Source organism: Myxocyprinus asiaticus, chromosome 13 (genome assembly GCF_019703515.2).
Source record: "Myxocyprinus asiaticus isolate MX2 ecotype Aquarium Trade chromosome 13, UBuf_Myxa_2, whole genome shotgun sequence".
Lineage (NCBI taxonomy): Eukaryota > Metazoa > Chordata > Actinopteri > Cypriniformes > Catostomidae > Myxocyprinus > Myxocyprinus asiaticus.
Genome location: NC_059356.1, coordinates 6,594,651 through 6,620,477, shown reverse-complemented (window position 1 = coordinate 6,620,477; position 25,827 = coordinate 6,594,651). Strand labels below are relative to the sequence as shown.

General features: G+C 35.9%; 1 protein-coding gene across 1 annotated transcript in view; it reads left to right on the top strand.

Annotated features, from left to right (window-relative positions):
• Positions 1-23,934, top strand: part of LOC127450316 (ras-associating and dilute domain-containing protein-like) — a 57,706-nt gene extending 33,772 nt beyond the window's left edge. The window contains exons 11-16 of the mRNA XM_051714313.1: positions 7,198-7,342; positions 7,544-7,722; positions 9,511-9,907; positions 16,277-16,395; positions 22,170-22,309; positions 22,708-23,934. Of these exons, the coding sequence (XP_051570273.1) occupies positions 7,198-7,342; positions 7,544-7,722; positions 9,511-9,907; positions 16,277-16,395; positions 22,170-22,309; positions 22,708-22,807 (1,080 nt within the window). The 3' untranslated portion in view covers positions 22,808-23,934. The remainder of the gene's footprint in view (positions 1-7,197; positions 7,343-7,543; positions 7,723-9,510; positions 9,908-16,276; positions 16,396-22,169; positions 22,310-22,707) is intronic.
• Positions 23,935-25,827: the final 1,893 nt, after the last annotated feature.

The following is a 25,827-nucleotide window of genomic DNA, read 5'->3' as shown; positions in this document are numbered from 1 at the left end:
TGGGGCAGATTGCTGACATCTGGTGGGGAAAAAATTTATAAATAGATTACTTGAAAATTATGTCATAACAATAATAACCGGAAGATATGAGTAGCCGTGTAGGCCATAATTGTTGAAAAGCCTATTAAAAACACTAGTGAAATTCATATATTGATATTAACATGAGTGAAATTTATTCATATGCATTATTGAAAATTTTACAAACACTAGCGAAATTATGATATTGATATAAACATTAGTAAATTTCATTCATATGCATTATTGAAAAGCTTCTTATAAACACTAGTGATATAAAACATTCATTAAACTGATTCTGTGGACTTACCTTAACTAAATTTACACATTTGTAGCTGAAAGTGTCTTACAATCATTGCTTCAACTCTTCTCATATACACTTATGTAATTGTCTCTCAATCACTTCTGAAATTTCTTTCAGACAGATGAAAATGTCTTGCATTAACTACTATTGTGCTCATACTGATCTGACAAGATGTTGAAATGATATTAACATCCTCTCATAAGTTCAGTAAGAGCCAGTTTCACAGGTTGATGGAAGACGATTTCAGTAATTGATTAGAGCTTATTTCACTGGAAAAGGAAGCTGGGTCCCTACTTCCTATTGAAATCGGTGCGTGTGGTGCAGGAGGTCGAAGTTAGCTGATCGGCAGGTCCCTGTTAGCCCCTGCTGGGCTACCCTAACACCATAGCAATCACCTAGCAACACCCTAGGAACCGCATTGCAACTTCCTAGCAACCATAGAACACCCTAGCATCCACCTAGCAATGCTCAAGTGATCGCCCAGAAAACACTAGCAATGGCCTAGCAATAACCTAACAACCACCCAGAACACCCTAGCAACCACATAGCAATGCCCTAGCATCCACCCAGAACACCCTAGCAACGCAGGGGTTCAGGAATTAGATGGTTAGTGTATTCCTGTTTGCCCCTGCTGGTTGATGCTGGAACTACACCCTGAGATAGCTAAACTTATGTTTCTCCATTGACAGCTATTGAAAAGTAACTGTGTTTTCAAACTAAATATTTTTTTGTTACAAGAAAAATATGCATCACAATTATTTCATTACATTATAGTATATCTTTTTCCAGTGACAGATTGTTTCTGAAGGGCTCTTATATCTGTTGCCATTGACAAATGATCAGTCACACGATTATTCTATTTGATATATTTCTAGCTGGTTGCTAGGTGGTCACTAGGAAGTTGCTAGGTTGCTTTGGGTGGTCGCTAAGGTGATGCTAGGAGGTTGCTATACAGTTGCTAGCATGTTGCTAGGTGGTTGCTAGGGGGTTCTGGGTCATTGGTAGGGTGTTAGGGTAGCCCAGCACTCCTGCACCACATGCACAGAAGTCAAAAGGAAGTGGGGACACGGCTTACTTTTCCAGTGAAATAAGCTCTAAACTACTGAAATCGTCTCTCATCAACATGTGAAAGCCTGGCTCTTTCTGAAATTATTGAGAGGATGTTAGACAATGTGAAAATATCATTTCAACATCTTGTTAGATCAGTATGAGCTCTATAGTAGTTAATGCAAGACATGTTCATCTATCTGTTTGAAAGAGATTTCTGAAGTGATTGAGAGACAATTTCATAAGTGTATATGAAAAGTGTTGATGATTGATGATTGAAAGACACTTTCAGCTACAAATGTGTACATTTAGTTTAGGGAATTTAAGTCAACAGAATCAGTTTTATGAATATCTTAATTTCACTAGTGTATGTAAGAAAAATTTCAGTAATTTATATGAATGGATTTCACTTGATGTTTGTATCAATTAATTTCACTAGTGTATGTAAGAAGCTTTTCAATAATGCATTTAAATTAATTTCACTAATATTTGTCAATGTAGTAATTTCACTAGTGTTTTTAAGATTTTCAATAATGCATATGAATGAATTTCACTCATGTTTATATCAGTATCTTAATTTCACTAGTGTTCGTAAGAGCCTTTTCAACAATTATGGCCTACACTGCTCCTCATAAGAAGATGGCTGCAGAGGCTGTGTGATCTGACTGCCTTATTAATTTAATTTTAGATTAAGATTAGATTATCACAATTTTTGCATTTTGTATATATTCAGACATTTAAAAAATTGTTTTGAAGTGTTAGTTTTTTCAATAATGCCACATTATGTTTACAGTCAAACCTGACCATGGTGTTACAAAGAGAAGACATAGAATAAGCATTTACATACTAATAATTTATTTAAAATGTAAAAATTCAATAGCTCAATACATTAAATTAGTTTATTTATATAGTTTATTTGTTTCTATAACAGAAAGATACAGCTTTTTTGTCTGGAAGGTGCAGCTTCCACACCTGAGCAAATACATTGGGGTCAGACTCAGATTGTTTTGGTGACATGTACAGTATTATGGATACATGGATTGATTGTATTCGACAAAACTAAAAATATAAACACCTATTAATTTGCTATGGTCGCTTTTTTATGACCACTTAGACTCATCGAATAAAGTAAAAAAATAAGTTTTTGTTTTTTTCAGATTAAGGAAACCATTTTTATTAAAAAAACAAAACTGAAATCGGTCAAAACAATGAACAAATCAACATTGCCACAAATGCTATCGATTGAGCTTAACTTGTACTGAGCCTGAAATATTCCTTTAAGCCATACTTAAAAAAAAATTATAAATGCCATTGCATTTGATAATTTTTTTTTAAAGTAAGTGTTTTTTACTTTGCACTTTTTAAGCAAAACATTTCACAAAAATGAAATTATAAAACAATACATGTTGTTTTCTAGAGAACTGACTTCATCCACTAAAAGTTACACGGACACGAGTTGCTTAATTGCAACAAATGGCTCAGAAAAGTGGGGTTTGTTCTGAGTAAGCTCTAGCACAATTTGTTTACAGATGCCACTAGGTTTGATATTTTGTATTTTATGCAATGACAGGGCTACTGCATCACATACATAGCATAGTATCTAACCTGTAAAGGATTACTAATACTATCATCACATACAGTAGCCCTTCTTGTCAAGGCAAAACAGATTGAGCCTCTTTCTCTCAGTATATTCTAGTTTGTAATTAAAGTAAATGGTAACTTCCTCTATCCCGTTAAACAATAGTTGCATTTCATGGTTGCTAGGAGACTGATAGTAAGAGTTCCACCCGTGGCATAAGGTCAATGCTTGTGGTTTGTAAAATAACCATTTTTGAACATAGTTGCACATGTTGTACTTTGGTTTTTCCATTCATCTATTCTGGGACAGCTGTTCACTCTTCAGACCAGACTGCCGGCACCACAAGTGCACCAAGAGAAAGAACAATCACAAATTAGATCTCTGCAATATCTCAGTTGTTTCTCCCAGACAGCAATTAGATTAAATGGAGAGCAAATGGAGACTTTTGCTAATGTCTTATGCCTCTTGAGAAAAGACCCCAGTAATCTCACATGTCTCCTCTAGAGTTTCAGAAGGCATGTTTTAGACTGTGTTCAGATTTGCAAAGTCAGAGATTTCAGTGTGATTCAATGTGATGACAAGACCCAATTTTTTTAGCAGCACAGTCCCAATAGCAACTTTTTGCCTATGCTACCAAAACGTCCTCCTTGGATCACTGCATGCACCATCAAAGCATCACCCTTGGTCCGTATTTTAAATGTCACTCTGATGCCATATTCGGCTCATTTTTGAGGATTTCAATACTTAACCAAGGCAACATTTTAAAATGAAATGAATTGAAAATTCTGTTATCATTTACTCATTGCTTTATATATTTATTGCTTATTTATTGCTCACTTGTCGTGAGACACAAATTACATTTTCAGAATGTCCGATATAAGCTTAAAAAATGAGAAAAGCACCATAAAAATGATCCTAAAAATTGTCCATGCCATTTGTGAGCTGTGTTCCAGATCTTCCAATGCCGTGTGATGGCTTTGTATGAAGAACAGATCCATATGTAAACGTTAATGCAGTGATCAGCGTCCCCATCTGCCATAACACTCAAATCACACTCTCATTTAAACTCATTGAAATTGTCGCCTAAACCAACGTAGCGATAGCTTTCACATCAGTGATGTCAAATATCATTGGCTCTCATGTGTCATGTGACCAATTGCAACATTATAATGTTTGGATGTACTGTATATTTTTGAATGAGATGTGACTACCTTCACGGAGAGGAAGATTTTTAGTGATTAAAACCTTCAGTTTCATTCAAACAAAGATGTATGGTGTGACTTCAGAGGACTTTAAATTCAGCATGAGTTGTATGGAATAGTTTTATAGTGCTTTTTTGGAATTTAAATTAGAGTGACTTTACTTGTATCTGCTTGTTACATCTTTTATATTGTTGGTTGGTTTTATTGTTATATTATTGGTTAGGTTTAGGCGCAGGGTTGAGGTTAGGGTTACATGTTTCATATTGTTTGTAAATGGTTACGTTTAGGGATTGGTGTGATATGGACCAATTCAGAGGCTCTCCATCACAACTGGGTGAGGGGATCTAAAATATAGATATGATAGTGTTATGTAATTAAACTAATATATTTATAAGTATAATGAAACATAATCGTGCACAATAAATCAGAAGCTTGCCGAGCCTGTGACAGAATCGTCCAAACTGAGCTAAGACTGGCAAGACAAGGAAGTTTTCATGATGCAGGTAAAAGTTGCAATGGTGATGTCTTCGTCACTAGGCTGAACTGCAAATCCTTTGAGAAACAGCTTGGGGAAACAAATGTTTGGCACGTTCAGCTGGAAAACATTAGTTACTCATAAACATGTTCCTGATACACATGAGAGAAACAACTACAGGCCTGTGTTTTGACTTCACAAGCCAAGAACACAGCAAATGTCACAGCTTTATAAGTCATTTCACTGTTTAAGGGTGAATCTCACAAACAAAAAACAGGTCCAGGTCATATTTCTCCCCAGAATCCAAAGAAAAAAGTTGCTCAAAAGCCTATTTTAATGAGCATTCAGATGTTTTGCATTGTGACGTTATTTTAATGACAACTAAGCATGTTCACAACCAATTTTCATTACCATAAGGCTTTCAGGTGTTTTACTTTTGAGATTTTTTGCAATTCCCAATCAAATCTTGATTCAGATTAAAACAAATTGAAGGGAACACTGCAAATCAAAACAAAAAAATCATAAAAAAAAACTCAATGTAACTAAGCTGTTACATAAAGGATTTATCGTACTAGATTCAGCAGGAGTCTGTGGCGCTTTTAAGTGTATATACAATGTTCATTCCCAGCCACCGTTTGCTAAATAATTGTGTGAGAAGAGACTTAATTACTGATCAGTCCTGTAGTTTTTTTGTCTAATGGCAGTGCTGTGGAAAACACTTCTCTCTGTCATTTAACATCGACTATTCAAAAAGTGTCAGGAAAGCAGAATGGGAAAATAAATGCAGAGTGTTGTGTGACAAGCTGCCTTTTGTTTAAGTGTCTCGGCTGTATTTCATATGTGGCATTTTAGAGATGTTTTGTTTGTTCAGGAATAGAACGGAAGTGTTTCAGTGCACCTCCATCAATTTCCTTTCTGTTTGCTTGACAATGTAAAGTAGGGATGTGCCCAAAGCCGAATACCTTATTCGGACTTCAAAATGAATAAAGGATTCATCTGAATAATTTTACAAATATTTGTATGACTGATTATGCAAGAGGCACAAGGATAAAGTGACATTTTAAATAAACATCTCCAAAATTACAAAGAAATTATGAATCTGTGCAGCTAATATTTCTAAAGTGTAAACCTTATGAATGAAAATGCGCACAGTGTGATTTCAGATCGGATGGGCGTGGTCTCGACTTCGTTTGCGGTCTCTGTTAATTATGCGTGTCTGGAGCTTGTCAAGTGTAACAAGATACGACATCATATGCACGTTCCACTTCTTGAAATGTCTATGTTAATGTATCACATGATTCTCACGTGATTCCCATGTATTTATTTATAGCCTAAACCTGAGCGCAATGTTAAATTCTTGACCTGAAGTGATGATTTTACGTCGGCGCTCGTCTATCCGTCTTTTAAAGTTGACCACATTTATATCCACATCAGTGATTATGAAAATGATCTTGTTAAGACTTTATTCTGAAAAAAAAAAAAAAAAAAAAAAGTTTAAATGCTCCATAGAGTTTTCATCTATTAGGAATATTCCTCCTTATGTAAAACGAAGAAACTGAAACATGCTCCGTCTTTTTTTTCTTCTTCTTCGTCTTTAAACTTGCTTTGTTTGCTTTGCTGTGTTTAAAAAAAAATAAATAAATAAAAAAAAAAAAAAAAAAAAAATATATATATATATATATATATATATATATATGTTGTTGTTGTTGTTTTGTTTTGTTGTTTAATGAGACCCAGGCCCAGGCCCTGGTGCATGCCGAAATGACTGGGGGGCACGAGAAATCGCCAAGGAGGCTTAACTTTACATCGAGGATACACTTTAGAAAGACAGATTTTTGAGTGCAAACATCAACACTTCCTAGGCAAAGACAACACACACACAACACAACACAACACAACACAACAGAGATGGCATAACAGTAACCTATAATTGAATATTTACTTTAGTCATGACTGGATATACATCATGTATTTGTGTCTTTCATACACAATGTATTTTCAGTATGTACAGTATGTCTTTTTGTGGTTTGACAGCTTGAATGAAACCTGTTCGAAAAAGAGAGAGAAAATGTCACCATTTCTAATTGTTCAGTTTGTATAGTTATATCAGTTTCATACACTAACCCACATACTCATCAACGTCACTGTTCATTCTTGACGGAGTACAAAAACCTTCGTAATTTTTGTGTGTACGGTGACTAGATATACAATTTTGGAGAGCCACCAGCACTGCAACAACTCGTCCTGTGTGACAGCTTTGTATCCAACCAAGTTGCAAATTTAAATTGTATCCAACTTATTTGCTCTGCAAAATTGCAGATTTTCTTGGATTTTCAGGACACCGTTATTTCAGGATGACCAGAGCAACATTTCAGATGTGATGATTGGTCCACTGGTTAGTCCAGTTATGAACGATTTATTCAGTTACATTACTTTTTTTGATGTGCATCGTGTATTCCTAATAAATTAAATAGGAGTTTATTCTGTAAATCTGTTTTCATCATCAAATTAGTAGATTTATAGACATAAATGAGCATCACACCATTGAACCCTGTCAATCTTTACATGCTTACAGGCTTCATGGTCGTCTCTGAGAGCTGAGTTTGTTCATCTGAACCCTGTACAGCTGCATCATGTGTTAAGAGGATACAATACAGGCCGGACATTTCCTCCCTGCTGGAGACCGTCTACAGAAGACACAAAGGCGTCCCTCCAAACCTGTGAGCTCACATACACATACATACACACAAACTACATCATCCTTATTTATTTATTTATAGAGATACACTCTTATCTGTGCATGATTCACTGTCAGGGAGTGGCTTAAATAAGAAATATCCCAAATGATATTATGCATGCTTTTCTTAAACTGATGAAATCCTGGTTCCTGTGGCTGACAGCATACATTTCATGTGTCTTAGCTCACATCCTGGAGAGTTTTGACAGCCATCCTCCTCTCATACTGCCCAACGCCAGCTTTCATCTGGAGCTGGGCAGTCCCATCACAGAGCCAGGACTGTTCACTCCACTTCAGCGCCTGCAGGAGTTCATTAACTCCATCACAGACAGACAATCACTGTCTGATGCTCAGCACCCACAGGTAAACCTTCTCCGCTGCTGTTAACTGCCCACACATGCCACAGCAAATGCGCATGTATTGCGATGGTTAGTTAAAGGCTTTAGTTCTTATGGTTTAACCATCATGCACTTTTCGGTCATTTTTGACCGAAATCAATTTTGTTTCTTCAATAAAACTGGTTTCCTTTATCTGACGGGTCTGAGACTTGGGGACTTTTTGTCCATTTGATATCTGAACACACACAAAGAAATTGGCATTGATTCGATCAGTATAAGTGGTAGAAGAAAAAACGTTACACTTGTACTGTTCCCGGTCAAAAGTAACCGCCATAGGAAATGAATGGGAAACACTACAAATCTGAGATTTCTTTTCATTATTTATTAAGTAATATCAAAAAAACTGCCACAATGCAAAAAAAAAATAAATAAATAAACACACACACAGACATGATGGGTGAGACTACCAAACATCAAGGGTGCAAAACACACTCACACATACACACACAAAACTGACTAGGTCAGACTATAAAACTTTTTCAAATTTTTTTTATTTTTTTATTTGTCAACAACAACAACAACAACAACAAAAACAATAAATCAGCCACAATGCAGAATTCAATGAAGGTTACAGCTGAGGACATGTGTCTATTTCTCAAACTAGAGACTCTCTTTCTGTCCTTGTTAGAGCCAGTTGTGCTTTGTCTTTGAAGACTGTAGTGTACACCTTTGAATTAAATCTTAAGTTTTTTTAGCAATTTCAAGCATTGTATAGCCTTCATTCCTCAAAATAATGATTGACAGATGAGTTTCTAGAGAAAGCCATTTTTGACCTAATATTGACCTTAAGACATGCCAGTCTATTGCATACTGTGGCAACTCAAAAACAAACACAAAGACAATGTTAAGCCTCATTTAATGAACCAAATAGCTTTCAGCTGTGTTTCGTATAATGGCAAGTGATTTTCTAGTACCAAATGATCAATTTAGCATGATTACTCAAGGATAAGGTGTTGGAATGATGGCTGCTGGAAATGGGGCCTGTCTAGATTTGATGAAAAAATGACATTTTTCAAATAGTGATGGTGCTGTTTTTTTACATCAGTAATGTACTGACTATACTTTGTGATCAGTTGAATGCCACTTTGGTGAATTAAAGTACCAATTTCCTTCCGAAACAGGAAAATCTGTACATTATTCCAAACTTTTGGCCTCCAGTGTATATATAATTTTATATCAGATATTTTGACATTTTTTATGATATGGTTAGTTCAAAGTTGTCAAATCTCAAATTGAATAACTCCTACCAATTTGCAATTCATGATTCAAAAATAAATATTTGTAAAAATCCTTTTTTATATTGTGTGTGTACTGTCTATACATATCAAATATCTACTTTTGAATCATATATTGCAAATAGGGTTATTCAAATTGACAACTTTGTACTAACCATGTCCAAAAATGTCAAATTATCTAATATTTAAAGTCGTTAATACACATGAAAACATGTGAACATGATTGAATTAATTAGGAATTGATTAGATTTTAAAAGTGGACATTACATACCAAAATTAAGCTAGGTGGTTGGACAGAAAAAAGTAATAGGGGTTTGTGAGGTCATCTGAAAAGGAAAGTTCTTTCAGACACAAAGCAAATTAATACATTTGGATAAAAGATTGCGAAGACAAACATTTGATTTGGAATAACATGCACTGATGAGTTGCACACAATAGGACCAAATACGTGCATTAAAAAAGTAAATAACATCAAGTTTGATTTCATATTGACTTTAAGACATTTCTGTGTCATTCAGAGCTCATGCAGTGACTTGACCGAAGAGACACGGCCCATATCGTCTCCTACAGACTCACCACCCAACTGCCACACTCCTCATGAAGCGTCTGAACCAATCAGCATCCGGGATTCAGAGACAAATAACAAGCAACATGTTTCTGTGACACCACCTCACTTTCAGGGGTCTCACAGCAAGCTGAGTTCGTGTGAGGCTGTCCTGACCCAGAAACTCAAGTGCTTGGAGCTCCACAACAGCCTGCCTGGGGGCACTGACCTGGGTTACCACAAGAGCCTGGCCCTTGACCCCTCCTGCCTACTCACTCCCCCCAACACCCCGCAGAGTCTCGACAAAGCTGAGCTTGAGGCCACTCTGCAGGAAGGTGCAGCCCAGCAGACCACAAACCAACACAGGAAAGGTAACTATCACTTGACTGTGAAGTCTGTGAAAGCAGACACTAAAACACATTTTGATCTCCTATGATCCTTTGCCAGGCCCCTCACATTACTTAATCGGTATTTTTTAGCACTGTTTAGTGTCGATGCATTTATATAGCAATGATTTATTTATTTGTGTGTTCATGTCATGTCTGACAGTTAATAATGATGCTGGTCATCTAAATAAGTGTAAACTTTGTGATCAGTGTCTGTGCCGGTAATTTTTAATTTTCCACCGAGGTTAGCTGTTAGAAGACACGCAACTTCTATTAAGTTATGTTCTACTTTATTGTGGTCTTTTTTTTAAGTTATACATTTCCTGGTAACTACATAAGGTTTGTACGCCTTTGATTTGTATAGCTCACAAACCCTTTGGCAAGGGTCTGACTGTCATTCTTACAATTTGACTTATGTATTATGTTGCAGTATAAAGTTAGCGGTCACTGGCGAGTAATTTCTTTTTTTAATTTCTTTTAATTTCTGTCCCTGGTTGTGAATCTTGACTCATAGATGGATGCTACAGTGCGTTTAGAAAAATCGTTAATTTGTCCACGATAACGTAATCGTGCATGTTATTTATTTAACAGCGAATCTTGACTTGCGTGACTATCTTCGCACGTTCATGAGTGCATGAGAGAAGCTCATTCACAACAGCTCACAATGCAAACAATGCAAGTTCTCGCTTGAATACAAATGTTCCTTTTTAAGTTTTACATAGAGTTACTATCAACTGCCATTGTATTGAAATTGGTGAATGAGACATCCTTTAATATTCCATCCATTAAAATGTGTTTGCTTTTGAGCTGTACTCTGAGAACTTTCTCGCCCATGTTCATTTTCAAGTTCAAATGCTGTGTTGTTTTTGGAAGTGTATTGGGGTGGAGGTGTTGATTGGAGTTGAGTATGTGTGCTCTGGCCTTAATGGTTGAAGCAGCTGTGGGTGCGAGGAAAGTAGCACAGTTATCTTACCATGAAACCAGCTCTCCCACACATAACATTGAGTTATGGTCAGAGCAAGTAACTGTGAGTTAGTATTCTAAAGTGACCCCTTCATAATTTGGGTTGGGAATCCATAAAAAAAAAATATATATATATATATACTGGAACGAAATGATTTTAATGATATTTAATTCTATTCAAGATCACCTCATCTTTCCAATGATGGGGAATAAAATATGCAACATAAGCAACAGGGCAACTGTTCAGTTACAGTAACATAAAACAACATTCGCAATGCATTTTACCATTATAAACTGGCATATTTCTGAGTGAGACAGTTTGGTTTTGTTTGTTTTTTTCAGTGATAGAGAAAGTGGGGCTGTTGATTTTATTCATTTCAGTTATGACAACTCTCGGAGTAGTATAACACTGATCAAAATACATTCAGGTAGATTTTCAAACAGATTAATAGTATTCAGTGGGCATGCATGCATTTATACATCAATTACGTTGCAACAACTGAGATGGCCATTATGCTTTATAATATAAAATCAAATATGCTTATATGACAAGTTTAAAGCTGCTCTGAAGCTGCCATCATTTATGCAAAACCAGCGTACAAAACTTACACCGAGGCTGAGTTTGAAGAGTAGGGAGATTTATGCAGAGTTCAGAATGGCACACCACCACCACTACCTCTGCTGCATGTGTCAGTGGCAGAAATAGCTTGAGAAGTACTGTATGCAATTCCGAACCCAGCCCTAGTCTGGTTTCAATGCAACACTGTGTTCATGCTGGACAGATAACTTATGCTGAAATACTATTCCAAGCGTTTAAAACAAATGATTGAATGCAATTCTGTTCGCTTAAACTGAATCGTGCAGGTACAGAGCAGGCTTAACACAGCTATGTAAAGATACCTTTAACAGCTTGAATTCTCTTCTAGAAAAAAAACTAATATAAAATTGATCTCGTTAGCTGCTAAAATCTCCTACGAATGATGGTGGTATGCTACTGTAGAAGGAATCATACAGCTGTAGATAAAGGATTTGTTGCTGCCAAACGAACAGTGGGACATCACCATCAGCCGAAAGACCCCCGTGGTCCCTGCAGGTGCTGATGGAGATCTTTTGTATACTCTTTGGCGACATATTCGAAGAAAGATCTTTATTTTCTCTCCAGCGTAGTGCCCATAGTTGATGGTAGACTGCTGCGTTAGCTGAATTTGTAGGCTCCCTTTATAAGGGATCTGGTGATAGCTGCCTGTAATAACATTCTAAAATAATGCAGTCTTGCTCGTCTATGAGGTCTTTTGATAACATAATTGCTTTGTCAGCTGCAGTTTATATGTTGCATTTAGCGGCAACGTGGGTAGATCGGAGTCACCTTTGAGATGTTAACACTCGGCCTATTAGGCTCGGGCATGCCCGAAAAATGTAGTTTCCTTTGGTGTGTTTGCAGATAGAGATTCCAGGATCTCGTACAATTCTCGATCAGCTCCCCGATCTTCTAGGAAAAGGGACTTTCTGGGTCTGAAGCTCAAGATGAGGCGTGGAGGTGGGAAAACAAGGAGAAAATAAGAGAAAATGATGACTGCAGGAGTCTTGAGAAACGCTGCGTGTTACCATGCTGCTGCAGCCGTACCGCTACGATGCGTAGACAGGTTATAGATAATTTGATGAGGAAAAAAAGGGGTTCTGATTGGTTAACGTAGCAAGGTGTGCCAGGGTGACCTATCAGCCTGTGCCACAGAGTTTCCTAACTGAACTTAATTTGTCATTTAAAATTGATTGGATCATGAAAAGTGGGCATTAGATATCATAGCAGAATAGCAGCCGTCTTGGTTTTCGCCTTCATTTCTTCCATAGGAATTTCGTAAAATTTGTCATAAAAGAGCTGTAAGCCATAAACCAAACCAACCAGCTCCGAGGTGAATCACAACATTACAAACTCTTATTTGAAGCAAAAATAGATTTGATCAGACAAAAAGGCAAAGGTACAAAGCTATGTACTTAAAGGGATAGTTCACCCAAAAATGAAAATTCTCTCATAATTTACTCACCCTCATGTAATCCCAGATATGTATGACTTTCTTTCTTCTGCAGAACACAAATTAAGATTTTTTGAATTACTTAGAATTACTTTTGGTCCTTTCAATACAAGTGAATGGGTGCAAACATTTTGAAGATTCAAAATTCACATAAAGGAAACAAAAGTAATCCATAAGACTCCAGTGGTTAAATCCATGTCTTCAGAAGTGATATGATAGGTGTGGGTGAGAAATAGAACAATATTTACATCCTTTTTAAATTCTCCTCCCTGCTTCCACTTTAACTTTCACTTTTACATTCTTCTTCTTGTGTTTTTGGTGATTCACATTCTTCATGCATATCACCCCTTACTGGGCAGGGAGGAGAATTTCTAGCAAAAAAGGACTTAAATATTGATCTTTTTCTCACCCACACCTATCATATCACTTTTGAAGATATGGTTTATAACGCTGGAGTCATATGGATTTATTTTATGATGCCTTTATGTGCTTTAGGAGCGTCAAAGTTCTTGTCACCATTCACTTGCACTGTATGGACCTACAGAGCTGAAATATTCTTCTGAAAATTGTCATTTGTGTTCTGCTGAAGAAAGAAAGTCATACACATCTGGGATGACATGAGGGTCAATGATGAGAGAATTGATGAGAGAATTTTCATTTTTGGGTGAAATATAAAAGATATAACTTTAGAAACAATATATTTTAATTTTCCTGCACAATATTCAGACATCTACAAATATATAAATAATTTTAGAGTGTCAGAAGACTTGGGCGGTCGCTGCAGAGCTCTTTTGGTGCACTTTGTTGGCCGCAATTCTCTGATTGGTGGATAGTTGATAGTTCTCCATCAGAAATTCCTCTATAAAACATAATTCTTTTTTTTAAATGAAGTTAAAATAACACAGACTGATGGCTTCAAGAGAGGCGTACACCAACGATTAACAGCCTCGGATCTCACGAAAGGTCTTTCTTAAAAGGTTTATAAGTTGACTGTATATTATCCCCCTAATTACATGTGTATGTCTGCTTACCGAATACATACATAAATGGACATGAAATATTGATCTGAGTTTGATCAATAAAAATCAAGTTTTCCAGAGAGTCATGTATTAAGGAGAGATAACAAAGACATTGAAGTTGCTAGATGCAGTTATTGTTAAAAATGTTATTTGATGTCAGGTCTTACAGTGTATGTTTTGCAGTGTAAACTTAAGCCTAAACTCTCAAAGCCAGGTAAATCATGGAACTTCTGAAGTGCTTTAACACCTATTGTAGAGCTGTTTGTAGGAATATGGTAAAGACTTGCTGTCTCATTAATGGTGAGAAATGACATCCAGGAAGGCATCATAAAACAGGTCATAAATGTTTACAGCATGAGAATTCAATTCATCGGAAGTTTCATAAACTAAAGCAGCATGTGAATACTCGGTCTGACCTTGCAATAAGAAAGAATATGATGCTAGTGAAAGATAGCCATGTTTATATGGTATTTACATGGTATGCCAAGGGATAAAAAAAAAAAAAAGAAGTGTTAGATCCGAGTGGGCATAGATTCAGAACCCATTCATCCACCCAAGAAATGTGGCCTTTTATATTGTAAAAAACACAAGAGTTTATTTTGAAAATGTGCTCTACATGTGGTCATTCCTTAAGCATACGATTTAATCTGGTCTCCCACCACCTCTTACTAAAGTATGGATTTTCCTCATTAAAGGGACTTTGCTTCAACCACACCGGTTTTGGCCACAAATAGATTCCGCTTGGTGGTATTGGCACAAATCCTATAATCTGGCTGAGGAATTATAGAGAGCTAGTGATGTCAGTAGAAAAAAGAGCTGAGGATAAAGCATCATGGGAATTTACAGATGGCTTGCTGGGTGGAATCTTAATCGGGGCAGGCATTGTTCAGGATGCTGCTCGAGGAGGACATGAAGGCAACCATGCGGCTTACCCACAAATAGTGACATCATCTGCAAGAGTTTGTATAGTGGGCTAAATGGTATCACTGAAGGACACAGACTTTGATGTTGTTCTGGGTTAATTAGCTCTTGTTGGAAACTTGTAGAGAAGAGCAGGAGACTTCAGCAGGATTCTTTATTTACAGAAGAACTGAAACATCAGTCTACAGAAAGTGCTGTTATGAGCAGCAGTCTTCAAGTCTAAACTAAGGGACATTGCAGTTTTATAGACATTAAGGGGGCAGTCCTTCCATGTGAAGACAAAGTGTGACAACCTTAAACAAGGTATGCAGGTGAAGTGAAATGTTACAGGACACCAGCCCTAATCCAATCAACTGCATCACTCAGACTACTTCATTATCATAGAGATAAAGAAAGGTCCACACCTATGGCATTGCATTTACACTTGACATTCACCTCAGACCTTTGTTGAATCATGACCATTTGCTACCAATCAAGGAGCACCAAGAGCCATCACAGACAAAAGGTTACATCCTGTTGAACTGGCAGAACAAATGGAACCTTATTGTAAAGTTTTACTTATATTAACTATGAGTAAGAAAATGAATTTTAATTATGTCAATGAAGCTGAAAAGTAAAGTTGTTTCAGAGGCAGATCATGTATTACATTAATATATATATATATATACAGTACTTGTACAAAAGTTTTAGGCACTTGTGAAAAATGTTGCACAGTGAGGATGTCTTCAAAAATAATGCCATAAATAGTTTTCATTTATCACTTAATGTCATACAAAGTCCAGTAAACGTAAAAAAAGCTAAATCAATATTCGGTGTGACCACCTTTGCCTTTAAAACAGCCCCATTTCTCCTAGGTACACCTGGACACAGTTTTTTTGGTTTTTGGCAGATAGGATGTTCCAAGCTTCTTGGAGCACTTGCCACAGTTCGTCTATCTGTTTAGGCTGTCTGAATTGCTTCTGTCTCTTTATGTAATCCCAGAATGACTCGATGATGTTGAGATCTGGGCTCTGCGGGGGCCATACCATCTGTTGTAAGGCCCCTTGTTCTTCTTCTGTTCAACTGTATTTGCAAAGGGAATGTTGAAATCTATAATTGATATTTCCTACTGATACACTAAAAGTAGAATGTATAAATTAACCATCTTAAGACAAATGTTTTTGTGAAAAATATAATGCAACTAAGACTTTTGCACAGTACTGTATATTGCATTCAGAAAGTTAACACGTTCAGTTTTGATTTCATGTTGACTTTAATTGTCATGAAAATATTGTCAATGCAAAAAAAATCTATATTGGTCCTAAAAATAGGCTTCATTTTCATTATGCACAATATTCTTTTTGTTTTTCTTTTGATTTCTAGGTAAAATATGACTTAAGCTGTGTTTGTGAGATTCATCCATTCATTTAATGTTTTCTCAGTGGGAAATGGCCTCACGGAAAGCACAGACCACAGAAAGGATGAAGATGAGGATGAGGTGTTCACTGTAGGGCTGAAGAGAGGACCTCATGGTCTTGGGCTGGCGCTTGTGGATGGAATGGTAAGCACTTTGTCCTATTTACTTTTATCTTTATATCCTTAGTTTCTCATCTTTGTGCTGCTCTACATCTCTCTTAAGGCCCTTTCACACCAGTTGAGACATGAAAAAGATATATGAATTCCTGACAAATGGCCCCTTCACACCAAAAGCGATGCAAATACTCACTGTTAGCACATTCATGCCTTTACAATAGTTGGCATGACTTAGCATTGCTAAGTAATTACAGCCGTGGTTCTCTATTTTGACTACAATTTTGTTTGGTGTGCCAAATGTTAAAAGGCATGTTGACACAAAATTAAAAAGATAATAAATTCAAAATAACATTTTAATTTCCAAGATGATAACTGGACGCCGCTCGTTGAATAAAATATGCAACATGATGTGGTCATGGGACAAGTGTGGTGAGGGTAATGTAGCATACTACCAGTTGCAACATTTATCACTGTATAATGTGTTCTGTCTCAGAATGGTAGGCTGTATAGAGTGAATAATAGTTAAAAAAAAATACAAAATACAAAAATGATAAAAACAGAAGGCAGTGTACAGTGCATACTGCACAGTATGGGTCGTTGACAAAAAAGATTGTCCAAGGTGATAAATGCATGGAGAAATCTTTTAAAAATCTAGTTTAAAACGTGTGTCAAGTTCGTAGTAATGTAAATTCCGTGTCTATTTTGGTTGCACAAATTTGTGAAAAATATATATAGCATTTTGTTCATATAAAAATATAATTTAATGACTTCCAAAAATAGTTATTAAAAAACTTTCTTGCATCTTGAATATATGAGTATATGCAACTAAATCATAAATTAAAAACAAAAGTTTCTAAACAGGTTTTGTCAAGGTATTTTTTTGCTTTGTTTTTACAAATATCATGAATTTATAAATCAACAATATCACGAAGTTTTCACAGGGTCACTCCGTGTGACCTGAACAAAAATGTCAAAATATTGATGTTTGATTGTGTAACAAAATAATATATTTTTAAACTTAACAATCTTGAGGGTTTAAAGAGGTGTATTATTATTATTATTATTATGATTCTGTCACATGACAATAACACCACTTGACTTTAATTTGGTGGATAGAATTTTTTCAAATATTATTATATAAATATCTCTGCACTTCTCATGCACTTTTTAAAAGTTTTTCAGCTTTCAATGATACATTGATGATTTTTTTATTGTCTTCAGATGGTTACACCACATGATATTTTTTAGGTTAAGCCCCAGATTCTTTTTTTAAAATCAAACAAAATACACAGCACATAAAAATATTGGCTAAAATAATCCAGTTTTAATTAGACTGAACTATTATTGCAACAATACAGATCACGTGAAGCACATCTGCTCAGTTAATACAGGTACTCCACTAAAATAACAAAGAATTCTGCTCGAAATTTCACACTATGTGCTTTATTTGCGTCCTCAGAGAGTTTGGCACTGTAAATGACCTGGTATTGCTGACTGAGGTGCTAGCTATGTGGGGCACATGTGGGGGGTTACGTTTACGAGAAACTGCTCTGTATGAGATTAATGGGTTTGTGCTGGCCCCACTGATAGTCTTTTGAAGCCAATAATGAGTTCAGAACTTGACTGAACAAGAGAAGATGACTTCATTTCTCAACACTGCTGAATTGCCATTTAAAAGGTGGTGTTGATGTTAACAGTAAGATGAAAAAAGAACCTGATGACTGTGAGCTTGATCATTCAAAGACATTAAAACATCTATTTTCCTGGAGTAACTCAGAAGCTCTCCTAAAAATGCAAATTAGGTGCTTTCCACAAGTACAGTCAAACTGACCTGAAACTGAATCTCTTATAAAAGTTTTCTTTGATTAAATGCTCAATGAAAAGAGGTGCTTATATCTATAGAGGTTTTGCCGATTAATCGGTAAAGATTGCTACTTTTGGAACTATCGGTTATCAGCAGAAATTAACATCATAGCCGATGGTTCAAATATTGATGAACTACTGCTCAAGTTTGTCATATGACAATGTTTACTACATAGTGTTTTAATTGCAATGCATTTTAGATGATTGTAAGAGTGCTTATTTTTTTCCCTCCATTATATGTTTATGTTAGCAGCTGGGAATTTCAGTTATTTCGAAATAAGAGTCCCAGATTATTATTATTATTATTATATGTATATATTTTGTTGTTTATTTTGGAGATTTTGGTTGCACAATAAACTGCATGTGGGATTTCATTGAATTTGGACTCTTGTAGGCTCTGTCTATGCCCGTTACAGAAAGGAAAAACTAAGAAAATATTCTTAGAAAGAAAGACATTCAGTGAATCAAATTTTAAAAACTATCACCCGATTAATCGGTTATGTGCTTTTTCCACCACTTTAGTTATCGTTATCGGAAAAATCCCAGTATCAGTTGACCTATTTATTACTTTCAGAAAATGATGATCGTCAACCTCAGGAGGTCAAACTTAAATACTAAATGAGCCTCTTCTGTTTCCTATTCATTTTCTATGAGTTTACAATTTTTGCAACTCTGTTACCAAATTTTGGAACACGTCCAAATTGCTAATTTCAGTGATTTTGTAATTTTCTAGCAATACAAATCCAAAAGCAATACAAAGCACTATAAACATTAAAAAAAACAACAACATTTATAAAAATATAAAATTAAAAAAAACTACGACAGAAAGAGAAAACAGGGTTGCAAATTTATCCTAAATTAAGCGGTTCTTAGTAGGGGCTAGCTAGTTTGGTACAAGTAGGTTTGTAGTTATTGACAGTGTTGGAAAGTTACTCAAAAAAGTAATCCACTACAAGTTACTAATTACTAGGTCTGTATAGCAATAAAACATTTGAACTAATTAATCACACAGATTTCTGTGATCAATCATGATTTATCATGTTACACGGTACATTAAAACAAACATTAAAATATAATTATAAATATATTTACTTTATACTTTGTCTCAAGAAATTGGGGATAGAGTTCATTTTTACAGGTATCGATCTTTGATATAAGTATATGTATACATGCCATAAAATCAGTGGACATGCTGTAATAAACGTTGGGCAAAATCTTCTGGTGTTTTCCAGTGGACTTTTTTAGTAACTGGATCAAATGGGCAGATTCAATTTATATCCAACATTATAGGCAAGAGAAACTTAAGTGTACATTGGCAATGCATTATTAGACACTATACATACAGATATAAAACATAATGAATGCTGGAGTTTAAAATCTCAAAACTACTATTTTCTCTGGCTGCCGTTTAATCTCTACCTTCAGCTTGCTGAATGGCCAAGGCTATGTTTTCCTGCATTTGGCACCAATGGTCTCTATGATCAACTTTAAACTAGCAATGTTTTTGGGAAACGGAGCCCAGGTCATTCTTTTATCGTGCACATGCTGGGTCTCTCTCAGTTGGTTTCACTTTTGACAGTGGTTCAGATGGCTGTGAGTGAGCATTTTCAGGCAATGCAGTGCAAAGAGATACGGCAGCTTGCCCGTATCTCCTACACCTGGCTAATCGCTTGCGGGTGAAGTCTCCATTGTCCGTACAGTAAATCCACTCCCGTGTTAATTATGCCCGGGACATCCATCACTCATAATGAATAGCGGGCACTGCTCCACACAATGAATTTCAGTGTTAGGATGTGCAGTTGAGTCGAGTGTGTACCTCATGTAAATTTATATATGCCAGTTTTAGCCATACGTGTAAGAACGGGGGGGGGAAATTTTCAGTGAAGTTTCAGAAAGTGAAAAAAACAGATACAGCATTAATTGTGTTTGTTTCTTTTGATGTGTTAAACAGTCAACTATTATTTGCAGAAATCAACGCATTAAAGCCCTACTAATTACTTCTCTAAAATTGTAATCAGAATTCTGATTTCTTCATGAGAAAGTAATCACATTGCAAATTTCTAAATAATGTCTATATTTCCTCCTTTATCATTGTCACACGCAAGTGAATATGTACAGACATACAGTACATATTAACATAATTCATGTTTTAAATGTATTATTCTACATAAATAATATTTGTATGACCCAAGTAATGTACTTAAAAGTAGTTAACTTAATTAAGAGACAGTAACCGTAATCTGATTGCAAGAATTAAAATGTAATGTGTTACACTACTTTTTACATTTTAAAATTGATTAGATTACAATAACTATTTACTTTGTAGTCAGATTACACCCAACACTGGTTATTGATTACCTCATATTTCCCATAAGTTAATTTTATCTAACAATAACTTTGGTAACAGGGTTAAATGGTTGAGCTTGACGAATGCAGTCAACACTACAATTTGTATAAAATTGAATGAGTCTTGTTGAGTTTATTTGCTTGTCTTCTCGCTATGCTCTAGAAAGGGTCCATACTGAGGTTACTTCTTGGGTGTCACAATTTTAAGCAATGCTACATTTGTAATGGGCATAAAATCATGTGGTGGCAGGGTTGCATGTAAAATATTATGTTTTTGGTGATTAAAATTAGCTTAATTTTATGTTATATAGTAGTTTATCTCACATATCTAATAGTTCTCACAAAAAACAGTGGATTAGTGCATCTAATGCTTGAAAAAAGAGTCATGGGTCTCCAAAGTGTGCTGTATTTGTGGAAAGTGGATTAAATTTCACTTGTGCTACACAAAGGGTCCTGGTGCAGACCATTCATTTAGATTGTTTTAATGCCGTGCAGGGCCGGCACTAGCTGTAGGCAGACTAGGCAATTGCCTAGGGCCCCCACATTGCCGGGGGGCCTCCAAAAAACATGTGAAGTTGGTGATTAGCCAGAGCTGTGAATGTTAAGTTTCATTTCTAGCCCTATCATCCACAAATGATGCCTATTATCTGCATTGCAACAAATAACATGTAAAATGAAAATGATGTCTACTTTGCTATGGCAAAATCTCGAGTGCTCAAACTTTAGCTCATGGTCATGGACGTGTTTTCAGGGTCGAGGAAATGTTCCATCTGCTCTGCGCATGCGGCCACGTTCAAGAGGCATGAAACACAATTTTATGTGCTGCATTAAAAAAAGAGCAGCAGAATCTAAGACGCGATAAAATAAAAGCAAGATATTACTCTGTTTACCTGCAATTCTGTGAGCATCCTTGACGTACAGAGAACGATCTTACAGATGGTGAGCTTTTGACACAGAAACACTGAATTCAGCATGTTTCTTAGAGAAACACCATGCGATGCGTTCCTCTATGGGGCTATTAATATTAGTGTTCGACAGATAATCAGTTTTCAGTGATCTATTCCTAAACCAGTACACTGAATGTTAATAAAAACATTTATTAAAAATGGTGTTTATCACAAAGTAGGAAATAAGAAAATGCTTATAATCTTGGTGTGTTAGAAATGGCTATAATTCATCGTAACATTAATATTCATAGTAATCAAAATGTGTTATGGATATGGGATTGATTATTCTGCACTCCCTAGTAAAACACTAAACAGTCTCAGGCAGCATGCCCATGGAATACCCACAGACCATTTCACAGCAAGCATGTTGCATATTGCAGCTAAAATTGCAAGAGCTGGCAGAAAATCTATTCTGATTGGCTTGTCGAACACACCAATTGGAACATCAGTTAACTTACATTACTGCTCTAACATAATACGTTCTTTTAGTTTCCAAATCAGAAATACTTTTTGTGAAGGGAGGGGGGCCTCCAACATAAATTTTGCCTAGGGCCTCTTAATGTCCTGAACCGACCTTGTTGCCATGCATGGGAATTATTGTCCAGACACCCCTAATCTCATTGTGTCTTCTCTTTGTTCTGAGCAGAAAACTCCACTGCGGTTGAGTGGGATTTATGTTAAGTCTGTAGTGCCAGATTCTCCAGCGGCAATCAGCCAGAGACTTCGAGTGGGTGACCGCATCCTCGCTGTGAATGGAATCAATCTGGTGGGCATGGACTACCACAGGTGACCACTGAACACAGCATACTACTTTCACCACGCAACACACTGGCCTAAAGCTGAAGTGTGTCATTTTTATAGCATACAATTAAAGGGTGAATCTCACAAAAACATGTCCAGGTCTCATGCCAAAGAAAATCAATCAATCAATAAATAAAAATGTACAGTAATGTTACAATGCAAAGAAATCTTAATGATCCTAAAAATGGCCATATCATTTATACAGTATATAGAGATTTCTTGCTTTTAATTTTGGTGCAAAATAAGACCCAGACATATTCTTGACAGGTCTCACCCTATAAGATTTAATGTTAGAGGCTTTGGGCTTCACAGATGAGATGATGGACATTGTTGGCACTGAAGCTGACCGAATAACCCTCCTGTGGTCTGTCTTTTCCTCTCAGTGGAAGAGAGCTCATCCGGACGTCAGGCGATTCGCTCCGACTACTGGTGGCGAAAACTGAGTCGAGGAGCAGCGCCAGGAGCTGTATCACCAGATGCTAAAAAAACAAAAACACTCGACCAGACAGTTGACTGCACCTTTAATCTAAGGACTGCAGCATTGGGCAGATCGATTTGGTCAAATCTCAGGCACTGGGACTCTTTTGTTGAAACCAAAGGAAAAGCGATCCAGAATGGATTAAATTACATTGATATTTGTGTTGTTGTTTTGTTGTAGCTGCTGCTGGCAGTCTTTCCATCTCTGGCTTGTAAGCCAAATATTAGACGTCCCAAAATCTCAAATGACCAGATTTTTTTTACCTTTTATTTTCTTTCTTGAATGTACCAGAATTGGTAGAATCTGGTAGTAGTTTACCAGAATTGCCATTTTAAATTGTTTACCAGGGTTTTATTTCCGTTTAGTATCTGTGATTTATATGTGTAGTGTTTCTGGTTTAGGAAGAAATAGCTGTGGTCCAGACGGAACTATTTCAGCATCCTTACAGCTCATACCGGGAGTGGAAAATTATGTGTTTCAGCCACATTTTCTGTTCTTAACATCTAAACACTAATGTAAATATAGTCAAATAAGTTAGTAATGTCTGGTCATTATCATATTTTTAGTATTGAACCAAAGTATCACTTTTAACATGCATTGTTGGTGATGTTATATGAAAGTACTCATGTATTGTTTTCATTTTGATGTCATACTGATATTACTTGTATGACACTCACCATCAGTGCCAGAGAAACTGTTATATTTTGTCATCAGTGTTACTGATGGCATTACAAAAGCATTTGGTTTATAATATTTATATTGGTAAGTGTTATTATACAAGTGGAATACATTTTATTGAATGATATTTCTTTTTAAAGAAAAAACATTAACAGTGTTTTTTGTTATTATACATATGTCCATCAATAAGAATATTGCATAATCATTCTGGAAAAGATGCTCAGTTGCAGAAATATGGTATACTTTTTTGTCCCATTACTTTTTAAAGCATTAAAAGCACAAATCCCATGTTTTCTGTTGTTGTAAGATATGTTAGATGAACTATTATCTAACATAATATTAATCTAGCATGAAAAGAAGCTATCTTTAAACACATCAAATGTCTGGATTCCTTCCTTCTGATTTTGATTGAATGATTTTCGATCGTCTTGATCGTATCTAACAATTAAAATGACATGGGGTCATACTTTTGACATAATCTATTGAATTGATATTCAATTCACTGTATTAATGTACAACTTTAAATTAACACATTTCATGCACCTCCTTTCACTGATAATGTTTTTTAAATGTTTTTAAGAGTTTCGGCACAGTCACTGTGAAGGGCTACTTCATTCTTCTCTCAGAGCCAAAAATATATTTGAAACAGCTGAGCAATGATATACTGTTTGTGAACATTCAGAAACCGGCCACGCTGATTAGAGGTACATTTAAATATGAGGACGCACAAGACTATATGGAAAACATCAACTAATATGATGTTAAAATGTGTTATCAATGACTCCATGACTCATTCTATAAGTAGAATTTACACAAGATCAGTAAAATAAGCTGTTTTAACCACTTGATGATAATTTAAAGTAATATATATATATATATGCAGTAGATAATGTGTAATTTGTTATGTTTGCCTTGTACATTAATTGCGTTAATGCGCTAACACGCTATACACGGCCATAATATGCACCAATTACATTCTGTTATTTTATTTTATGATGACACTGATACTACCACAAAGATTGGTGTATAAAAGTGTTAATGGGTAGAATACAGACAAAAGAATGATTATTAGAAGCATATCTTACTTTGGGCAGATATGTATGAATGGCTTTCAGTTGCAGATGGCACATGAGTGAATGGGCACTTAGGAGTATTTGAGTAGATTTGATTCCTTTTGTAGATTAATTAAACACAAACAAAGCTCGCATGACATGTTTTTGGAAAATTTCTCTACGTGAAGGATCGTAAATATGTAGGTAAATTTGCACCAGTTCACTAATAACTCTACACGCCGGTGTGTTCATGTTGACTGACTGAACAGGAATTAGCTGTTGGCTTCAAAGTAGGTGGAGCTCCAGGTCACACCTACTGATGATGTGGACCAATGGCAGGAAGAAGGTTTTTTAGCAGCCGTTTAAACTTTTCCTGAAAATTCACACTGGAGAGCTGTTACGAACCACCGAAACAAATTCAAAATCATCTAGTTCGGAATGGCATGCTACCCATACTACTGTTAATACTCCCGCCATATCTGTCTCTGGCAGAAATAGTAAGAGTAGCATGGTAGTATGCCATTCCAAACTCGGCCACCTTATTTTTGGGATTTTGTACTAAATTACATCACACCCATTCGTTCTTTGATTTCGTTGGAAGTGTAGTGTATCAAAAACTTACTGAAATGCAAGTCATTCATTTTGTCATTTTGACTTAAAATGAACCAATAATTCAGAGTAATTAAAGGATGGTTGTTGATAAGACAATGTGTAGACAAAGAACCACTTTATAGGTTTTGTTGTAATTAGTAGTATTTTATTAAATTAATGAATGAATAAAATATCTTAATTAAAAAGACTGAAATGATGAAACTTGAAATTATCTCATCACTTGGTAACAGACTGCTGAAAAAAAAGAAAAAAAAGAACATTGCATGGAGTCGTTAAGGAACAGGAATCTTTCAAATCTTTTCCATTCCAGTCACTTTGTGGTATTAGGAGGAGGGGCATTCTTATTTTAGAGAGCATTTGTTTGGGGAAATTTTAATAAACCTGCATGAATTTCACTGAACTGAAAGACTGTAAATGTAAAATGTGTATATATGATAAAAGTTAATTTTGTCAACTATTAAAAGTACACTAGCATATAAATGGCCTCAAAACAGACAGGGACTAATATGCCACAAAATTTCATGAGGTCTTTAACTGCGGTTACCACCCTGCGGTTCATCGGTCTGTAGAGAGTTTACAAAAAATGAAATCTAAGTACAGCAACGGCACACTCCTGGGCGAATGAGGAGCCCAGCTGTTTTAAGATGGGGGGGGGGTTGTGTGCAGCCCAAGGGTATGTCAAT